General features: G+C 41.0%; 4 protein-coding genes across 8 annotated transcripts in view; all 4 read left to right on the forward strand.

Moving 5' to 3' along the window:
• LOC147227607 (protocadherin gamma-A11-like) overlaps positions 1–12,516 on the forward strand; it is a 112,644-nt gene extending 100,128 nt beyond the window's left edge. For both annotated transcript variants that reach the window (XR_015107002.1, XM_086157865.1), the window contains one exon: positions 11,424–12,516. Coding sequence is in view for 1 of the 2 variants with exons in the window: in XM_086157865.1 (XP_086013991.1) it covers positions 11,424–11,432 (9 nt within the window). In the remaining variant the exon portion in view is untranslated. The remainder of the gene's footprint in view (positions 1–11,423) is intronic.
• Positions 1–19,481, forward strand: part of LOC147227604 (protocadherin gamma-C5-like) — a 354,356-nt gene that overhangs the window by 119,359 nt on the left and 215,516 nt on the right. For 3 of the 4 annotated variants that reach the window (XM_086157845.1, XM_086157850.1, XM_086157861.1), the window contains exon 1: positions 3,757–6,272. The exons of the other annotated variant lie outside the window; for it this stretch is intronic. In XM_086157845.1, coding sequence (XP_086013971.1) covers positions 3,921–6,272 — 2,352 coding nt within the window. In that variant the 5' untranslated portion in view covers positions 3,757–3,920. Of the gene's footprint in view, positions 1–3,756; positions 6,273–19,481 lie in introns of those variants that run through there. 4 annotated transcript variants of the gene reach the window in all.
• Positions 7,515–11,058, forward strand: LOC147227612 (protocadherin beta-15-like). The gene has a single exon (XM_086158132.1). The coding sequence runs from the start codon at positions 7,677–7,679 to the stop codon at positions 10,131–10,133; it is 2,457 nt and encodes an 818-aa protein (XP_086014258.1). The 5' UTR covers positions 7,515–7,676; the 3' UTR covers positions 10,134–11,058.
• On the forward strand, positions 14,821–17,526 carry LOC147227613 (protocadherin beta-16-like). Its single transcript, XM_086158796.1, has 3 exons — positions 14,821–15,266; positions 16,548–17,320; positions 17,509–17,526. Exons 1-3 carry the CDS (start codon positions 14,912–14,914, stop codon positions 17,524–17,526), a joined length of 1,146 nt encoding a protein of 381 aa, XP_086014922.1. The 5' UTR covers positions 14,821–14,911.

Below are 19,481 nucleotides of genomic sequence, written 5' to 3' on the forward strand. Positions count from 1 at the left end.
TATGTTCTTTTTTTGTATTTGAGATTATATTTTTATAACTTCACACATCCAGCATCCGTGTTAAACGGTTGCATGGTAAACATCCAATACCAGATGATCCATCTTTATGATTTAGAGTTTTTCTTTTTTGTCATTTATTTAATGACGGGGATAGGATCATAAACAGAATGACAATAGCAATGACAAAAAGATGTACGACATGGCTTTGACATCATCTTTGGTATCACATTGAATGGTCCAGCTTTACTGAATTAAAGTTCACGTCTTACTTACTGGTTATCAGTAAGTAAATGCATACAATGTATATAAACTGTTTCATGACATCACGTTCAAGATGAATTCTGAAAAGAAGTAACTTCTCAGGAGAAGTTATCTGTCTTTCTTAATCCTCAAAACAATCATCCATCTGAGTGATTACTTGAATTAGTTTTAATGTGTGTGTGTGTGTGTGTATGTGTGTGTGTGTGTGTGTGTGTGTGTAAAATCTTTGCTTTGTGGTATGCTTCATTGAATCATGATTATATTTTGATCATTCTGCTGTCATGACCTGAACTGAAAAATGGATGGACATGTTGAAGTTCTAAATGGTTTGCTGTTTGATTCCTGGCTCCTCTTGTCTGGATGTTGAAGTGTCCCTTGGCAAGATACTGAACCCTCACTTTTTCCCCAATGGTGTTTTTACTAGCACCTTGCATGGCAAGTCTGATGCCAGCATTGTGTGTGTGTGTGTGTGTGTGTGTGTGTGTGTGTGAGTGAATGGATGAATGATATCTGGTGTAAAGAGCTTTAGAACTGCAACGTGTGAAAGCCCTCTATAAGTTAAAACCATTTAGCAAGTGATGGCTCCTCAAGTGGTGGGCAAAGGCAATATCTGTTGTTTACAGTCCAGCCTGGAATAGACCTATACTTATCAAAGATCAGTGTGGTGTTTTTGTTTGTAAAGCTGACTCTTGTTTGCATTTTTTTTTACTTTTTTCTTTATTCAGTAGTTATTTAGTAGTCCAAATTTCACTTCATTTTAAAGGCCTTTTGTTTGATGATGCTGGTACTTTTGGCTCATTTTCAGAAATAAGTTGATGTTGGCTCTTGCATACATTGACTGGATACTGTTCATTCTTGAATGTGAAATAATTCAGTAAAGAAGAAAAAAAACAATGCAAAGGTTGTGAACTTCAAAACATATTTTGATGCATTTGTTTGAACTGGAAAGCAATATTGAGTTGACTGTCTCCGTTAGAAGAGGATGATTGAGCTTCTTTTGAGTTTGGATTAATGCACAATTTATAATAAAACACACGTGGAACAAAGAAGACAAAACAAAAACCTTCTGTCACAAAAGAATCACACAATTTAGTGTCCTATTCACTGAGATGATCTCACATGCTGCACCTTTCTACATCAGGCATGGCGTGCATGCGTTAATCAGAATGTTTTCTTTTAAATGTAATTCATCCAGTGAGTTGGAAGCTTGGAAGATAATTTTCAAATACATTTACAATTAACCTGAAAAGTGCATTTAATAAATGTATTACTAATTTTAAATGCAACTATAATGTAATAAAAATGATACACAAATGTTTCAGACCAATGTCAGAATCAACAAATCACTTGAGAGATAAATAAATGAAAACATAAATTTACTCAAGTCATGGTGATTACTTTGTTCTTCTTATGTATATATACAGTATATATTTCCACGAATACGGCACTATATATATACACAGAAATTGTCAAAGATTATCACTGATGAACTTTGTGCTTGACAATGACTGTAATTTAATTTAAAGAGTATTTTGAAGTAATTATCTTTATATAAAATTGATTCAAGCAGCACAGCTGATGGATTGGACACATGCATTTGATCTGCGTTGTACACTTTAGGACTGAAATTCTCTTCAGGATGACACAGATGACCAAGAGAGGATAAAAACAAAAATCCCCATCAGTCTGCTCTAGCATGATAAGCAAATGTGAAATTACCAGAGGCATAACATGTACAGGGGCAGATGACTGATATTCGAGGCTCTAAATTGCACACACGCGTGAATGAGGGTGAATTGTTGGATATCGCTATATAGACTCCTCAAAAAAATAAAGGGAACACTAAAATAACACATCTTAGATCTGAATGACTGAAATATTCTTATTAAATACTTTGTTCTTTACTAATTGAGTGTCCTGACAACAAAATCACACAAAAATTATGAATGGGAATCAAATTAATTCACCCGTGGAGGTCTGGATTTGGTGTCTCACTCAAATTAAAGTGGAAAAACACACTACAGCAGTTCAGAGAGTGAATGAATTAATGCACGATCAATTATAAAGGTCAATCTTTATATCGATTGTGTTAGCATTATTTATCATCTTGATTTTTCCTGGATGATAGGAATAGTTTGGTGAACACAGAGTAAGGTCGCTCTATCAACACTTAGGAATCGGTGCTTCAGCACAGAACAAGGACTTGACTGAATCTGTGGACGACATGCTGTACTTCTGTGAACCTCCAGCACAAACACTGCTGAGTCTGATGCGCAACTTTCCATGAGACTTCCATCTTGCCTTTTTTCAATGTCGGCTTTAGATTTTTTACCTAATTTCTGTCTTGGAAATGACACTCAGGGAGAGTTGATGGCTATGAAAAAGGGATATTTATTGGAGATCTGGTTGAAATCACCTGAATTAAGTAACATGCCCTATACATGTGAAAATACATGTTTGTGTGTATTTATTTATTTAAAGAAAGAAATCTCCATCAGTTGGAAATACTCTAATTCAGCTTCATTAATTGTGCGTATTGAATTGATGTCATGCAGTCTTTTTTTAAGAAGATCTGATTTTTTCCACTAATTAATCGTGACTTCTGTTTCCTTTTGATTTATTATTTTTAAAACAACGCAAACCCACATTAATGCACCAATCAATACAAGTAAATCCTTTTGTGCTTTATCTATAACAAAGAGGAGGCTTTATCAGAAAAGGTCCTAATTATTTTCCAGTGCAGTTTTAGGATTAATATTAATAATGTGTATCATCTGTAATAATACCATTAAATAGGGTGACGTAATTATTCATCTCCTCCTGTATATCTATTTATTCCAAGTCTTTGAGTTAATTATCCATCTGATTCTGTATAGTTACTTTCAATTCTGATTCTTTTACATCTTTTAACATCTTTTACATCTAATTATCTACATAATTATGTTTTGTTTCCCCAGGGATTAAAATAAGGTGCAGATCTATCTATACAAAATTACTTTTTATCAATATGTGAGTGTTTTCTGTCCTCTCTTTGTCATCATGCAAAGTAATGGGTTTAGTTTCACAGTGATTGGAAGGCAATTCCCTCAAAATATCATAGTTTATCTCATTTTATTTTATCACTTTTATTAAGATAATATCAACTTTATTGATCCCCATAGGGGAAATTCCTTTGTCACAGCAGCGTAACAGTTATAGTGTCCTTAAATATGAATATAAATTTAAACTGATAGACAATTAGAAGACAGAAGATAGCAAAAGACATCCACAAATAAATATACAGCAGAGAGAACAATAACAACAACAAGGAAAAGACGAGACAACAGAATGGGGGAGAAAAAAAAAACAGTATGAGTGAAAACAGACAACCAAAACGACAACAACGGGGATAGGATCATAAACAGAATGACAATAGCATTGACAAAAAGTAAGCAGGATGCTCATTTTTATTTATCATTATTATTTTATTTATTTATTTATTTTTAATTTAATGTTTAAAGCGAGGCCACCTCGCGGTGGCGCTCTACACCGTCCATAGGATATTTCTTTGTAGCTCTGTCCGTGAAGACGTAACATTTCTGTGCTCCTGTGTTCTGTTCCCGACTGATCCCCGCCTCGCCGAGCCAGTCCGCAACTCCTCGTTGATCACGGAGCTTCCAATGGCGGTGAATTATTTCCTCTTGATTTGCTTTCCTTTGGCGAGTGGAGACTTGAGTTTTTCTTTTCCAGAGGAGCAAAAAACAGGATCCGTTATCGGAAATCTCGCTAAGGATCTCGGCTTAGAGACGAGCGCCCTTTCCAGCAGGAAGGCTCGTATTGACAGCGATGGGACTGATAAACGTTATTGTGATATCAAGCTGAGAAACGGAGAGCTGATCGTCGCGGAGAGGATGGACCGAGAGGGGCTTTGTGGCGACAAAGCGTCGTGCGTCCTGAAACAGGAGCTTGTGCTGGAGAATCCACTCGAACTGCATCGGATTAATCTACACATTCAAGATATTAATGATAATTCACCGCAATTCGACGACGAGCGGATCCTTTTAGAAATTCGTGAGTCGGCAGTCAGAGGAGCTCGTTTTGTGATCGAAGAGGCGCGGGATGCGGATGTTGGGCAAAATTCAGTTCAGAATTACAATCTGAGGAAGAATGAAAATTTTATTCTGGCCGTTAGTGGAAACACGATCGAGCTTGTTCTCGACAAAGAGTTAGATCGAGAGAAACAACACGAAATGGATTTGCTTCTGACAGCCTTAGATGGCGGCTCTCCTCAGAGATCAGGTACAGTCGTCATTCACGTCACTGTACTGGACGCCAACGATAACGCGCCAGTGTTCAGCCAGGCCGTTTATAAAGCCAGTCTGCCTGAAAACTCTCCTGCAGACACGGTAGTGATTCAGGTGACTGCGACGGACGCGGATGAAGGAATCAACGGAGATGTGACGTATGACTTTGGTCACGTGACTGAGAGTGTGAAAAGGATATTTAGTATTGATCGCAAAGTGGGCGAGGTGCGAGTGATTGGCGGTGTTGATTATGAAACAACCCCATCGTATGAGATACGCGTTAAAGCAAAAGATGGATTAGGTTTGTCATCTTATGCAAAGGTGATCATTTCTATCACTGATGTGAATGACAACGCCCCTGTGATCAATTTGAAGTCACTCACAAATCCGATAGCTGAAGACACCCCTCCTGGTACAGAGGTGGGCATACTTAACGTGCAGGACAGAGACTCTGACAATAACGGACAGGTCCGCTGTTTTATTCAGCAAAACGTCCCTTTCAAGTTGGTTCCTTCTATTAAAAACTATTATTCCCTGATAACTACTGGACACCTGGACCGTGAACTAGTGTCTGATTACAACATTACAATCAGCGCCACTGACGAGGGCTCTCCTCCTCTGTCCTCCTCTAAAAGTGTCCAGTTATCTGTAGCAGACATCAACGACAACCCACCTGTGTTTGAGGATCAGTCCTACAGCGCATATGTGAGTGAAAATAACAAACCCGGCTCCACTTTGTGTTCCGTTACTGCTCGAGACCCCGACTGGAGACAAAACGGCACCGTGGTTTATTCTCTGTTACCCGGCGAGGTGAACGGCGCCCCGGTGTCGTCCTATCTGTCCGTGAACGGAGACACGGGAGTGATCCACGCCGTCAGGCCGTTTGATTATGAGCAGTTCAGGAGTTTCAAAGTCCACGTGATGGCCAGAGACAACGGTTCTCCTCCGCTGAGCAGCAACGTGACCGTCAGCGTCTTCATATCGGACGTGAACGACAACAGTCCTCAGATCCTGTACCCCGCCCCGGAGGGCAACTCCTTCATGACCGAGCTGGTCCCCAAAGCTGCGCACGGAGGCTCTCTGGTGTCCAAAGTGATCGCGGTGGACGCGGACTCCGGCCAGAACGCCTGGCTGTCCTATCATATAGTCAAATCCACCGACCCGGGACTTTTCACCATCGGCGTCCACAGCGGAGAGATCAGGACGCAGAGGGACGTTTCGGAATCTGACAGCATGAAACAGAACCTGATCGTGGCGGTGAAAGATAACGGACAGCCCTCTCTGTCCGCCACCTGCTCCATGTATTTACTTATTTCCGATAACTTGGCCGAGGTGCCTGAACTGAAGGATATTTCTTATGACGAGAAGAATTCCAAGCTGACCTCCTACCTGATCATCGCGCTGGTGTGCGTGTCCACCTTTTTCCTGACCTTCATCATCATCATCCTTGGAGTGAGGTTTTGTCGCAGGAGGAAGCCCAGACTGATGTTTGACGGAGCGGTTGCCATCCCCAGCGCGTATCTCCCTCCTAATTACGCAGACGTTGACGGCACGGGAACTTTACGCAGCGCCTACAATTATGACGCCTACTTGACAACAGGCTCTAGAACCAGTGACTTTAAGTTCGTCTCCTCTTACAATGACAACACGCTGCCTGCTGACCAGACTCTGAGGAAAAGCCCGTCTGACTTTGCTGACGTGTTTGGAGACAGTGATGCTTCTCCTGAGGTACGCACTCATCTCATGCTGATCCATTCGTCGACAATTGAAAAAACAACACACTTTTGACTTTCATTACATTTCCAATTGAAATGTTTTCTTTGTGGTTGTAACTACCTCCTCTGCATTTGGTTGCTTCCCAGAGTTTGAGAAGTGAATTTAACATACATTTTATTTTTATGTGTGTGATATATACAGTGGATAGATCGCTTAATTGAGAGATGAAAATTTGTCTGCTTCCGTCTGAATCGTTTTGAAATAGTGCCGGTTCTCCATAGGATTTTTTTTTATTATGTTTTCTCGGAATTTATTTTCCAACCATGTTGTCATTAATCTTCTCGTATAATTCAGGGTTACCCAATCAAAGTTGAGGAAATCAGGGTTTGTTGAATACCTGAAAAGGATTCTTAAATCATAGTTTTGCAGCAGACATGCAGTTTTCTATCATGTTTGCGTCATTGTTTGCTGATATCACCAACTCTTTAGCAAGATCTGCTGATCCATCTGTATGAAAGGTCATCCCATAATAATATATATTAATGTTATTATTATTAACATTATTATTTGTATTCATTTATATCATTTATTTATTGATTAATTCATTTTTTTTTATTATTTTTTTATTTTTTTTACCACGGAGTCTGTCATTCTTCACTTTCAAAGAACTTCCTTTTGCTCACATCTGCTTTTTATCTGTGCTTATTGCCAAACACAGACTTCGGTTGTCTTTTCTTGGATTAGACATTCATTTCACCCCGTTTGACATGATTTTCATGTCTATGAAAATCAAATTCAGTTCAGGCAAAACACCTTCAGTGGTGCATCAGCTCTGATTTAATTCAACTAGATTTAACTAATATAAAACCCTTGTATTTCTGTGCTGCATGGATACCCTGTTGTGATATATTCTTCTTTCCTATTCATTTAATCGCAAGTGTGTGTCTTAATTCTGGATGCTGTCATGTTTTTAGTCTTTTGGTGATGCTCTTTTGTAATATGTGACTCATGGATGCAGTGTCTCATCCTATCTGTGTCAGTGGAACTGGAGCATTGGGTTAGAGCTCAGGGCTGTGTGTGGATGTATGTGTGCGTATGAGGGAGGGACAGAAAGTCAGTCAGTCCGTTGTGCCTATTTTTTTTTCTCTCTTTTTCTCTCTCTCTCACACACACACACACACACTATATTTATCTGTCTGTGCGTGTGTGTGTATTCAGAGAGAGAGAGAGAGAGAGAGAGAGAGAGAGAGAGAGAGAGAGAGAGAGAGCGCAGCGTTGAATCGAGGAGAGGGAGGAATCCAAGCTGACGGCTTTCCTAATAGAGCATGATTAACTCGGCAGAGAAGCAGAGAACCGTTGGATTGCGGCATCATTTTTTGCTCCACTTTTGGATTACGCGGTCGGGATTTAGCAACGATGTTGAAAAATCTATACCCCAAAACATGTTTTATAGCAGACGGGCTCTTCGACTTGAAAACATGCCTGTTTTTCTTGACGTTTTTCCTCGTCTGTGGTGTTTCGTTCGGAGAAGTCCGTTACGTCCTCCCAGAGGAGATGCAGCGGGGGTCTGTTATCGGGAATGTCGCTCGAGATTTGGGATTGGAAGTGGAAGAGCTCTCCCGCCGTCGAGCACGGATTGTCGCAGAAGGAGCGACCCAGTTATGCGAGCTGGACACGGTGTCGGGAAACCTTTTGATCAGCCAGCGAATCGACCGAGAGGAGCTCTGCGCACAAGCGAGCGACTGCATCATACAATATCAGCTTTTACTCGAGGATCCCCTTCAAGCATATAGCTTGATATTAGATATCGCAGACATAAATGACAACAGCCCCGTGTTTGCCGCAGGAGAAATACGACTCGATCTTGTGGAGTCTACGGTGTTGGGGAGACGATTTCCTTTGGAGAATGCGCACGACCCCGATTTGGGCACCAACTCAATCCATGAATACAAACTGAGCCCGAATGATCACTTTGCTTTGGAAATGAATACGCAGATGAATGGCAATACTTATCCAGAGCTTGTTCTTACACATGCTCTGGACCGGGAGATGAAGGCTGCGCACGTCATGAAAATCAATGGAATCGACGGGGGAAATCCAGCCAGATCGGGCACCGCTTCGATCTACGTCCGAGTTTTGGACGCCAATGACAACGTCCCGGTTTTCAGCCAACGGGTTTATAAAGTCTCCGTGCCAGAAAATTCGGCTGTGGGAACTATCATAGCGGTGCTGAACGCAACTGACTCGGACGACGGTGTTTACGGAGAAATAACGTACTCTTTCAGTCACCTGTCAGACAAGACGGGAGGAGTTGTCGAAATTGGTCCTCACACTGGAGAGGTCCGCCTGGCGGGTGTCATCGACTACGAAGAGGCCACCGCACACGAGCTGGACGTTCAAGCTCAGGACGGGGGCGGACAGGCCTCTCACTGCAAGCTCGTAATCGATGTAATGGATGTAAATGACAATAAACCCGTCATAGAAATCAAGTCGGCATCCACGAGTGTGGCTGAAGACTCTAAGCCTGGAACTATGGTTGCGCTGATTAATATTTATGATCTGGACACTGGAAATAGTGGGCGCGTGACGTGTACGATTTCAGACGATGTCCCATTTAAAGTGTTGTCAGAGGTGAAAAACTATTACATGCTTGTGACGGATGGAATGTTGGACAGAGAATTGCAATCGGAGTATAACATCACGGTGACCGCCACTGATGCTGGCTCCCCGTCGCTCTCCAGCTTAAAGGTTTTAACTATTGTGATAAATGATATCAATGACAACCACCCGACTTTCACGCAGAACGAGTACAATACCAACATCTTGGAAAACCAACCAGTTGGCACATTTGCAATGAAGGTCAAAGCGGAAGATAGCGATGACGCATCTAATGCTAAAATACTCTATCAAATATCGAAGGACACGAGCCACGAAGTGTCGTCTCTCCTTACCATTAACTCGGAGACAGGGGAGCTTTTCACATCCAGGCCGTTTGATTATGAGCAGTCTGTTTATTTTCAAATTAAGGTTATCGCGCAAGATGCAGGCGTTCCTTCCCTCTCCACCACCTGCACTGTTAATGTTTTTATTAAGGACCAAAATGACAACGCGCCCGTCGTATTATATCCAGTCCAGAACTTTATCGCGGAGGATATGGTGCCGCACGAAGCGCCCAAAGGTTACTTGGTTACCAAAGTAGTTGCTGTAGATGCTGACTCTGGCCACAATGCGTGGCTTTCTTACAGAATAATTCAAGAGACGCAGCCTAACCTCTTCACGGTGGGTCTGCATACGGGCGAAATCAGAACTTTACGTGCGTTTATGGAGGACGAAGAATCCAAACAAACAGTGGCTGTTTTAGTTACTGATAACGGGCCCGAATCCCTCTCTGCCACCGCGACAGTCAGCATTGTTATCGGGGACGGGCTGCCAGTTTTACATGAACTCTTTGAATTCGCGGATGAATCGCAAGACAGTGATAATTTAAGACTCTACTTGGTTATTGCGTTATTTACAGTATCATCTCTTTTCGTCATATTACTCGGCGGATTGTTTTATTTCAAACTCTGCCGGCGCAGTTATGTTTACCGGTCAACGAATGCCAGTCTACCTGTTTTCCCCACGACCTACTATCCCTCTAGTTTCACCGATTTCAGCCGTTGCGGGACGCTGTTGCACGACGACCGGTACGATTCTTTCTTGACAACTGGTTCGTGGAGAGGCGATTTTCGTTTCGGTTCAAACACCGACACTGACACGTTAAAGAAAAGGAGTGCAGCCTACCAAAAACACACCCTGAGACGCACCAGTACTGAGAAAGGTAGTCTTAAGGTGAGAGCAGGTGCACCCCATCCTTGTTACATGATGAAATGAGAAATGCTATCACATTACTTATTTTCTTGTGGTTACCTTTTTCTTTTCTGTAATTGTATTTAGTGTCCTCCAGGCTGTATTACCTGTAAGGCATCTTGTACTGAGAGCTGTCGTGTTGCACTTGTGTTTATCACTGCCCAATATGTTCAACTTGTGCAGTCAATGTGAACCTCATTGAGTATTTATTATCCTGAAAACAACAACCACAACTGTGTGAAAATACTAACGGCATGAAATGCATATACTAGTTCTATTGTGATTGCTAATGTTGTAAATTCAAAAATATTTTTGTTAGCTGCCTGTTAGCTGTCAAAATGTTCTTGTCGTGGCAACTGGACTCGAACGTCGTCACTTGAAGACGTTCATCCCTCATCCGAGAGGCTTAAACTTTTCGTTTGTTTGTTTTTGTCCATCTCTTTTTCACTGACTCGGCAAATGTTCTGTGTCCTTCGGATACTTTGTTCTGGGCTGAAATCACCGAATTTCATTTTCTGTCACCCATTATCTATAAATATGCTACATTATTTTGATCCAAAATGTAAAGAATGGAGGTGGGGTTCTCATTATCTTATAACTATTCATCCTATGAGCCCGTGAAAAGTGAGCACAGTTTCACCAGAAGACTCAGAATCACCTGAAAACTCTTTCATTTATGGAAAAAGCAAAGGTGGTGGATGCAGAACTTTTACTTTATTATTTCTGTAATTCTTTCTTATTTCTACTATTTAGGTACATGTAGTTTGACAGTTGCAAACCTAATATACAGTCCCATTCTCCAGTATCCTCTTTGCTTCCTAACTGTTTTTCAATTAAATTACAACTGTTACACTGACTTATGGAGTTTTTTGCATTTGCAATTATATGGTACATGTTCTATATGAAATGCATTCAGTCCACAAATAAATAAATGATTCCAGCATTCCAAGTTTTCCATCATACCATTTTTGTTTGTGCCATTGTGTTTTCTGCACACACACACACACACACACACACACACACACACACACACACACACACACACGCACAGACACTTAGATATTAATAATGTGAATATTTCAAGAACATATTATTATTACTATTGTTGTATATTACTTGTGTTGTTTCTGACCTTTATGACCCTTATTCAACAACCCAGTGAGAACAGCGATGGACAAAGATCCATACCTGAAGTGATATTTGGTTCTTATAGCGATATATTTCATATTCTGACTTTTGCATTCTCTTTTTTTTTTTTTCTTCCATGTACCCTTGATGCACACCATGACTGAAAACTCATCTTTGGTCCAACAGGTAAGATAATTTTTCCTCATACTGATAAGTATTGGGCTAATAGTAAAATAGATTTCTCATTTGTACTACATTCTAACAAAATCCAGCATCAGCTTCCTTAACATTTCACTTACAGCAAAAAATATAGGCCCTTTTTTTCTTTTGCTTTTCTATCATTGGCTCTATCTCTCTCGCTCTCGGTCTCCCTCTCCCACGCACACACACATTTATATACATAAAACACATACAGTTCTGTTTTTTTAGATGCCAATTTCACATGAGACCCACATGCGCATAAATAACATGCGCATCTGCTGTGTCGCTGGGGCTTGAATAATGCATCATCACATTGCTGTTTTAGCTATTATTGTGTGTGAACATGGGGACCAAGGGAGGCACAGTCCTGACCCATTTAAAAACAGTGTTTGCCTGTGAAGGAATACTGTAAAATGTACACAGCTGTGGAACCGTGCAGTAGTTATTTCATGCTTTATATTAATTCCATCGCTCAAATGTAGAGCACTGGACTTCTCAGTCGTGTTTGATCATCAGAAATATGTCTTTGCAAGTATTTACCTTTCCAACTCCTCTTCCTTCCATAAGGAGAGACTTGTAATGTTTAAATGTATCAACAATTAGATAGTGATCAGTATTTCCAAATATGCTGTTTTACTACTTCACTGCAAGTGATGGTGTTCTTTTTAAAAAGTACTTGTGTAGCCCAGACTTAGTCCTTGACACCAGGTTTCCAACTGTGGAAAATGGGCGATGGTCATGTACTATACATTTGTCATTGGATTCTTTTTTTTAATATCCTATTCATGTTTTAAAACAATTGATAATGGTGCTCTGAGTTAACATAGTACTCAGTGTGGTATTTGGTAATGTCTTCATGCTGGTTACAAGTGTTTTGACTGTGTGAAAGCACAGCAACTGATGCTATGTTGACAATGATGGAACACAAATGTGGGAACAGTAAAAAAGCATGTCCCTTTTTGGATGCAACTGACAACAGACTTGCAGTCTGAACACCGTTTATATGTGATTTTGAAAATGTATAATAAAGCGCATGTAATTCCAAAGTGAATGCCATAGACTCAGATTACATTTATGGCCATCGTGGAAACTCTCACTCAACCGAAAGAGAACCGCTGCTCGATTTAACGGCCCCTGTTGTCATTTTGAAAATGTATAACAGGGTCGGCAATGCATCCACAAGGTAAGAGGAGTATCGTGAATGAACCACATCCTCTGATGGAAGCCTATGATGGTCATAATTCAAATTAAAATGCATCGGCTGAAATGTTTTTTTTTTTCAATCTCATAATGTGACTGCATATTTTGACTCATAAATAGAATGTGTAATAAGTAATCCAAACTATTTTCAGTATTTTCTTTAGGTCATTACTAATAAAAATGTGATAACAATTTGCTAGGGTATGTTTTGAAAATTAAATCCTAAATGTCTTTTGTCTTTCAATTAGTCACAGAATGAGTAGTCTGGAAGAAGAAAATGAAAACGCAGTTTGGATTACTTATTACTCATGAGTCAAAATGTGCAGCCGTATTATTAAAAGGAAAAAAGTGTGTCTGTTAATGTATTTTAAAGTGAATTATGATCATCACATGCTTCCATAACCCTCTAGTGGTGAGCTGGGAAATTCAGTTGGTTTTGTTGCTGTTTCTTTAAATGCATGACGTGGTTACTTACACTAAGCGATCATTTTGCCGTGATTTTAATCATGGTGAACAGCATCTGAAACCGACAATGACACTGAAATGGGGTCAGTGCAGTAGCGGCAGAGAAGGGAAAAAAAAATACTTGGATGAACCGAAGATAAGAAGTGGGTCGGGAGGATCTTTTACTCGCTGTCCATGGTGCTGAAATACAGCCTGGAAAAATTGCAGTCGCAACAACGGAAGGACCGCTCCCAAAATGAGCAAGAGGAGGAGGAGGAAAGGGAGAGGGAGGAGAGGGACGAGGAGGAGGAGGGGTAATGGGAGGAGAAGAGGAACAGCTCATTCCATTGTGTTTGCATAGACACATATCTCTGTGTTAAGCCGTGCAATCTACATAGATGTTGCCGCTATTCTGATTCAAGATTCAAAGTGTTTATTATCATATGTACAGAGTGGAAATGTGTTTCCCTGAACAATTAAATTCTTACTTTGTTGTCCGCAGTGCAATTGGATTTGTGTTGATGATGAATATTATAAATAAGACCACTGTTGGCAGTGCAAAGGTAAAATATTGAGGGCAGCTTTGTGTGCAACTCACAAAGTGCATGTGCAAGGATGATTGTAGTTTAAATGGCAGGATTTATATTTGAAGATGAACGCAGCACCGGCTGTGCTGTGCTGCTTGAAGAGTGCAGAAAAGATGTTGCTCTCACATCAATGTTTGATTTAGGAATGCATGTGCAATATTGAAGCACTCAAAAAAAGGCAAGTAATATAATGCTTGCGGTGAGTATATGTAAGAATCCACTGATAAATAAGCACAACGGTGTGGTTATGTATTTCAGCTGGTGAATCTGTACAGAATGCACCGCTCCGTGCACTCCATGTCCAAATATGTGTTTTAAATGTTAGCCTCTAAGAGACGCTGTTGCCTGACAAATCCATTGTGCTCATCACTTAGAGGGAGTGTCTCTCTCTCTCTCTCTTCACTGTGCACTGTGTGTGCACAACAGGCTCTGCTTGATGAGAGCAGATGCTGAACACACATGTGATCCAGTTCTACAGATTCTGTCACTGTGAATGAACCAGGATTGCACACATTCACTTTCATGGGCGGAAGCCATTATTAATTTGAATCAGTTGACTTTTAACACTTATTTGAAATGGCAAAGAAAATCATTGACGCTCTGCAGAAAGATGGTGCAGCTTTGGCCAACGGACAGTATGGCTTTCCATTTTACAGACTCTTTTGCAGCGTCAAATGAAGGCGCAGATTTTATACTTGATCCCAGAGGAGATGAAGAAAGGTTCACTCTTTGGAAATGTCGCGCACGAAATAATTACATTTTAATTTCCACTTTTGAAACTCTCAAATTTTTTTCTTCAATATATAAATCTGAAGCCAACACAATACAATACACTAATACTCTGACAATGACTGATATCATGACCACTACTTGTAACACTGCAAGTACTACGAAAAATAATAACGTCCTTATTTTTTATCCTATGTGATCATAAGCTCCATATGTTTAGAAATGATAATTGTCTCTCACTAGACTTGACACTATTAAGTTCATGAACACTTGTATTACTGTTAAAGGGCTCTGAGCGCCGCTAGTGACACATCACTGAATAACTGTGTAGGCAAGCAGCGACGGTCCACCTCCTGAATTCATTCTCTGCGTTCCTGCTGAGGAAGAAGACGGGCCGCCATTGGGTGTTAGAAAAACAAGCGTTTATCCGTCGTGTCGGACATTTGCAAATACGGACATCTCTGGCATTTTTGGATTTTATGTCGAAAAGGAGTCTGGATTGTTGGATTTAAAATGTGCGTTTTCCGGATTATCGCTCGCAGAGACCGATGGCGAGTACTGTTCGTCCTTCTTTGTCTTCTGAAGCTGAGCTCTGTGGTCGGACAGGCTCGTTATTCCATACCGGAGGAGCAGGCGGAAGGATCTTTTGTCGGAAACATTGCGAGGGATTTGGGTTTGGATGTGGAGAGGCTGGTGTCAGGTAAAGCCAGAATTATTATAAAAGGAGGCCGACAATATGTGGATTTAAACCGAGATAAAGGTACACTCGTTATCAGAGAGAGAATCGACCGGGAAGAGCTATGCAGAAAGACGACGCCCTGCAGCTTTAGCTTCGACATCGTTTTAGAAAATCCGATTCAGGTTTATCGTGTGACGGTAGAAATAATAGATATTAATGATAATAGTCCGTCATTTCCAAAACATGAAATCAATTTGAAAATAGTTGAAACGGCTGCGGTTGGAACGCGTTTCTCGCTGGAGAGTGCAAATGACCCTGATGTTGGTATTAATGACATCCAGAAATATACCCTGAAACCTACAGATCACTTTAAATTGGAGTTACAAAACCAGCCTGATGGAGGCAGATCCGTCGAAATGGTTTTACAGACCCCGTTAGACCGAGAGAAGGAGGAGACTCACACACTCGTCCTGATCGCGTCAGATGGCGGTGAGCCTCATAGATCGGGGACGGTGCGTATTCAAATCACTGTGCTGGATGCGAACGATAATGCGCCAGTGTGCAGCCAACCTGTTTATAAAGCAGAAATTAGAGAAAACTCCCCCGAAGGAACGGTGGTAACTACTGTTAGTGCAAATGATGCAGACACAGGAGTCAATGGAGAAGTTACATATTCCATCCCGCATGTGAGCAGGGAGGAAAAAAAGCTGTTTGATGTAAATGTTTATACAGGTGAGATTAAAGTAACAGGGGAACTGGATTTCGAATATTCTAAGACATTTCACTTGAATATTAAGGCCAGTGACCATGGAGGATATACTGATACATGTAAAGTTATCATTCAAATAATTGATGAGAATGACAATGTCCCTACAATACAATTGATGTCATTTTCTAACTCTATTCCTGAAGATTCTCTTCCTGGAACAACTGTAGCAGTTTTTAATGTTGATGATGAAGATTCTGGTAGTCATGGTGTTGTTAAGTGCTCCATTAACCAAGATGTTCCTTTCAAAATTGAGTCTTCTCTAACTGGATATTACACATTAGTCACTGATAATATCTTAGACAGAGAAAATATTCCCGAATTCAATCTCACAATATCCGTCTCTGATCAAGGCTCTCCTCCATTGTCCAGCAGTAAAACCATCCATGTTAAAGTGTCAGACGTGAATGACAGCCCGCCCACATTTGATCAGTCAGAGTACAGTAAGACGGTACCAGAGAACAACCCTCCTGGATTCTCTGTGTTTACTCTCAGTGCCACTGATGCAGACTGGGCTCAAAATGCTCGCGTGTCTTACTTCCTGGAGGACAAGGAGGTGAATGGGGTTCCTGTGTCTTCCTTGGTATCAGTCAGTCCAGAGAGTGGTGTCATTCATGCTGTGAGGTCCTTTGATTTTGAGCAAGTCAAGTCATTTGACTTCAATGTAACAGCTCGCGATGCTGGTTCACCTCCTCTAAGCTCAGTGGCTATGGTGAGAATCCTGATCCAGGACCAGAACGACAACCCGCCTCAGGTTCTGTATCCGGTCCAGACGGGCTCTCTGGTGGCTGAGATGGTGCCTCGTTCAGCAGATGTGGGCTACCTGGTGACTAAAGTGGTGGCTGTTGATGTGGACTCTGGACAGAATGCCTGGCTCTCCTATAAACTGCAGAAAGCCACAGACAGGGCGCTGTTTGAAGTGGGCTTACAGAATGGAGAAATAAGAACCATCCGCCAGGTCACTGATAAAGATGCCGCCAAACAGAGACTGACCGTGATAGTGGAGGACAACGGACAGCCCTCTCGCTCGGCCACGGTGGTCATTAACGTGGCGGTGGCGGACAGCTTCCCGGAAGTGCTGTCAGAGTTCACGGACTTTACGCAGGACAAGGAGTACAACGACAACCTGACCTTTTACCTGGTCTTGGCTTTGGCTGTCGTCTCCTTCCTCTTCATCACCTGTTTAGTGGTTATAATATCGGTGAAAATCTACAGATGGAGACAGTCTCGCGTCCTGTATCACTCCAACCTCCCTGTGATTCCATATTATCCACCGCGTTACTCAGACACTTTGGGGACAGGGACTCTCCCACACGTGTACAACTACGAGGTGTGCAGGACCACTGACTCCAGGAAGAGTGACATGAAATATATGCAGCCGATGAGCCAAAGTTTAGTGAATGTGGACGGAGCAGAAACTGATGCTACACTTACAGAGAATCAGCTGTCAGGAACCTTGTCAAAGATGTCTACTATGGTGAGTAACATACAATACTTATTTTCAGTAGGTTACTTTGTGAGATCATACAAAATGAATGTGAATGAAATTGGCGCAAATTTCTTGTCTTTTGCATCTCTCTTCGTTGTGTTGAAAACTCACATGCGTGTCTGTCTGTGTTGTGCATGTGTGTTTGAGTAGGTTTGTGCTTATGCATGTGTTCTTAGGTCTGTATGTGTGCATGAGGTGGGCATTTACATACCTATCAATAGGAACGAAAATAACGGTAAAAATGGAAATTCGATTACCGTATTTTCCGCACCATAAGGCGCATCGGATTATAAGGTGCATGTTCAATGACTGGCCTGTTTTAAAACTGTTTTCATATAGAAGGTGCACCGCATTATAAGGCGCATAGAAAGTACTGTAGTGGATGGGGTTTCATTATGCATCCACTAGATGAAGTTGCGCTAAAGGGAATGTCAACAAAACAGTCTCATAAGTCAGCCAAACTTCATTAATAGCATACAAACTAACATTCTGACAACTCCGTTCACTCCCAAAACAAGTTAGTGCACTCAGAAAACGGTACTGTACGTACCGGAAGCTCTTACTTGTATTTGTGCTGCCTTTGTTGAAAACAATGTATTTCCAACTCCATATGTCACAGTTCAAAGTGTTTCATAAAACAAAAGCACCAAGAAGGAGCGGCTCTAAGTTCATTGATGTTCATGTTGCTAGCTAGTTCTGTTGCCTTCATCTGAATAGTGACTGTAGAGACGCCTCTACTTGCCGCTCTCTGTTCGACAACCTGCTATTCGAGTTTTTCCTCCAACTGTGACCGTCTCGCTTTGTTCACTCGGAAACTCTGTTTAGTCTTCTTTACTTGCTGCTGGTCATCTTGTTGCTTCCTCCACTTCCGTACCATTGATTCGTTAGTATTGAATTCTCTCACTGCTGCTTTACTCCCTTGTTCTACTGCGTGACTGATCACCTTGAGTTTGAACTCTGCGTCGTAAGCATGTCTTTTGAAAGGTGCCATTTTGGGGTCTTTATACACACACACACACACACACACAAGTGTTGTGGGACTGGAGCTCCCCTTTACAGCTTTTACCGCTGCAACTTCGGCGACGCCCCCTGACTACGGTAGCCATAATTAGCCAATACTGATCCATAGATGAGGAGCATCGGAATATAACGCGCACTGTCAGTTTTTGAGAAAATTTGAGGCTTTTAGGTGTGGCTTATAGTGCGGGAAAATACGGAAATTAAAACTCTGTTAGTTTGAGAGAAAGGGCATTTAAATATTTAACTTTAGTGTTGAAGAATGTCTCGAATAGTCCTGTTGTTAGCAAACATTTGTGTATTCCGTATTGTACTAAGAAATCAAAACATGCACTGACTGTCACATGATAGTTCCAATCATTTGGCAGGCGATACCTTCACTTACCCTTTCCACTGCAGAAAATGTAAGGAACAAAAGAGATAATGAAAAGAATTAGTACTCATTTTAAGGACTCATATTGTTGCAACCTCATAGAAGAAGCTATATATTATCGACCTATCACTCTCCAGCCCGTCGCTGACCACTTTACTGCAGGTTTGTCATAGAGGATGTTGTCCCATGAAGATTCGAGAATGAGTGGTGTGAAGTGTAGGGTCTGCTAAAGTTTGAAAAGAAAGTCAATGTTTAGTGAGTGTAGATGGAGCAAAAACTGATCCTTTATATGCGATAATCAGGAGGTGAAAATTCATTTTATTAGTAAATGATCTTTGGAAATAATAACTTACTTAGGTGGCTTGAGATGAACCTGTAATGACCTTTGTCGCTGTCCATGGTGCTGAAATTTATCTTTGGTCTTAATGTCACAACAGTCACTGTGCTTACAGAACGGTTACTCTTGACTTGGATTTCATAAACATTTCAAAACATTGAAGAATTAAAGATCTACAGAAACAAAATCAATGATATAAAACCATTTTTATTTCTAGCATTGAACCTCAGGAGAAAGAATTTTCTGCGATATATATATATCTGAAGCCAACATCATACAATGCACTAATACTGTGACGATGACTGATATTGTGGCCATCACTTATAACAATGCTAAAACGAATAAAATTAATGAAAAATAATATTTTTTATTAATATTACATAGTGATAAATTACTGTCCATATATTGAGAAATTTTATTTG

The sequence above is a fragment of the Fistularia commersonii genome, chromosome 13, assembly GCF_037954325.1.
Source record: "Fistularia commersonii isolate RoL2024-O1a breed Wild chromosome 13, RoL_Fcom_v1.0, whole genome shotgun sequence".
NCBI lineage: Eukaryota > Metazoa > Chordata > Actinopteri > Syngnathiformes > Fistulariidae > Fistularia > Fistularia commersonii.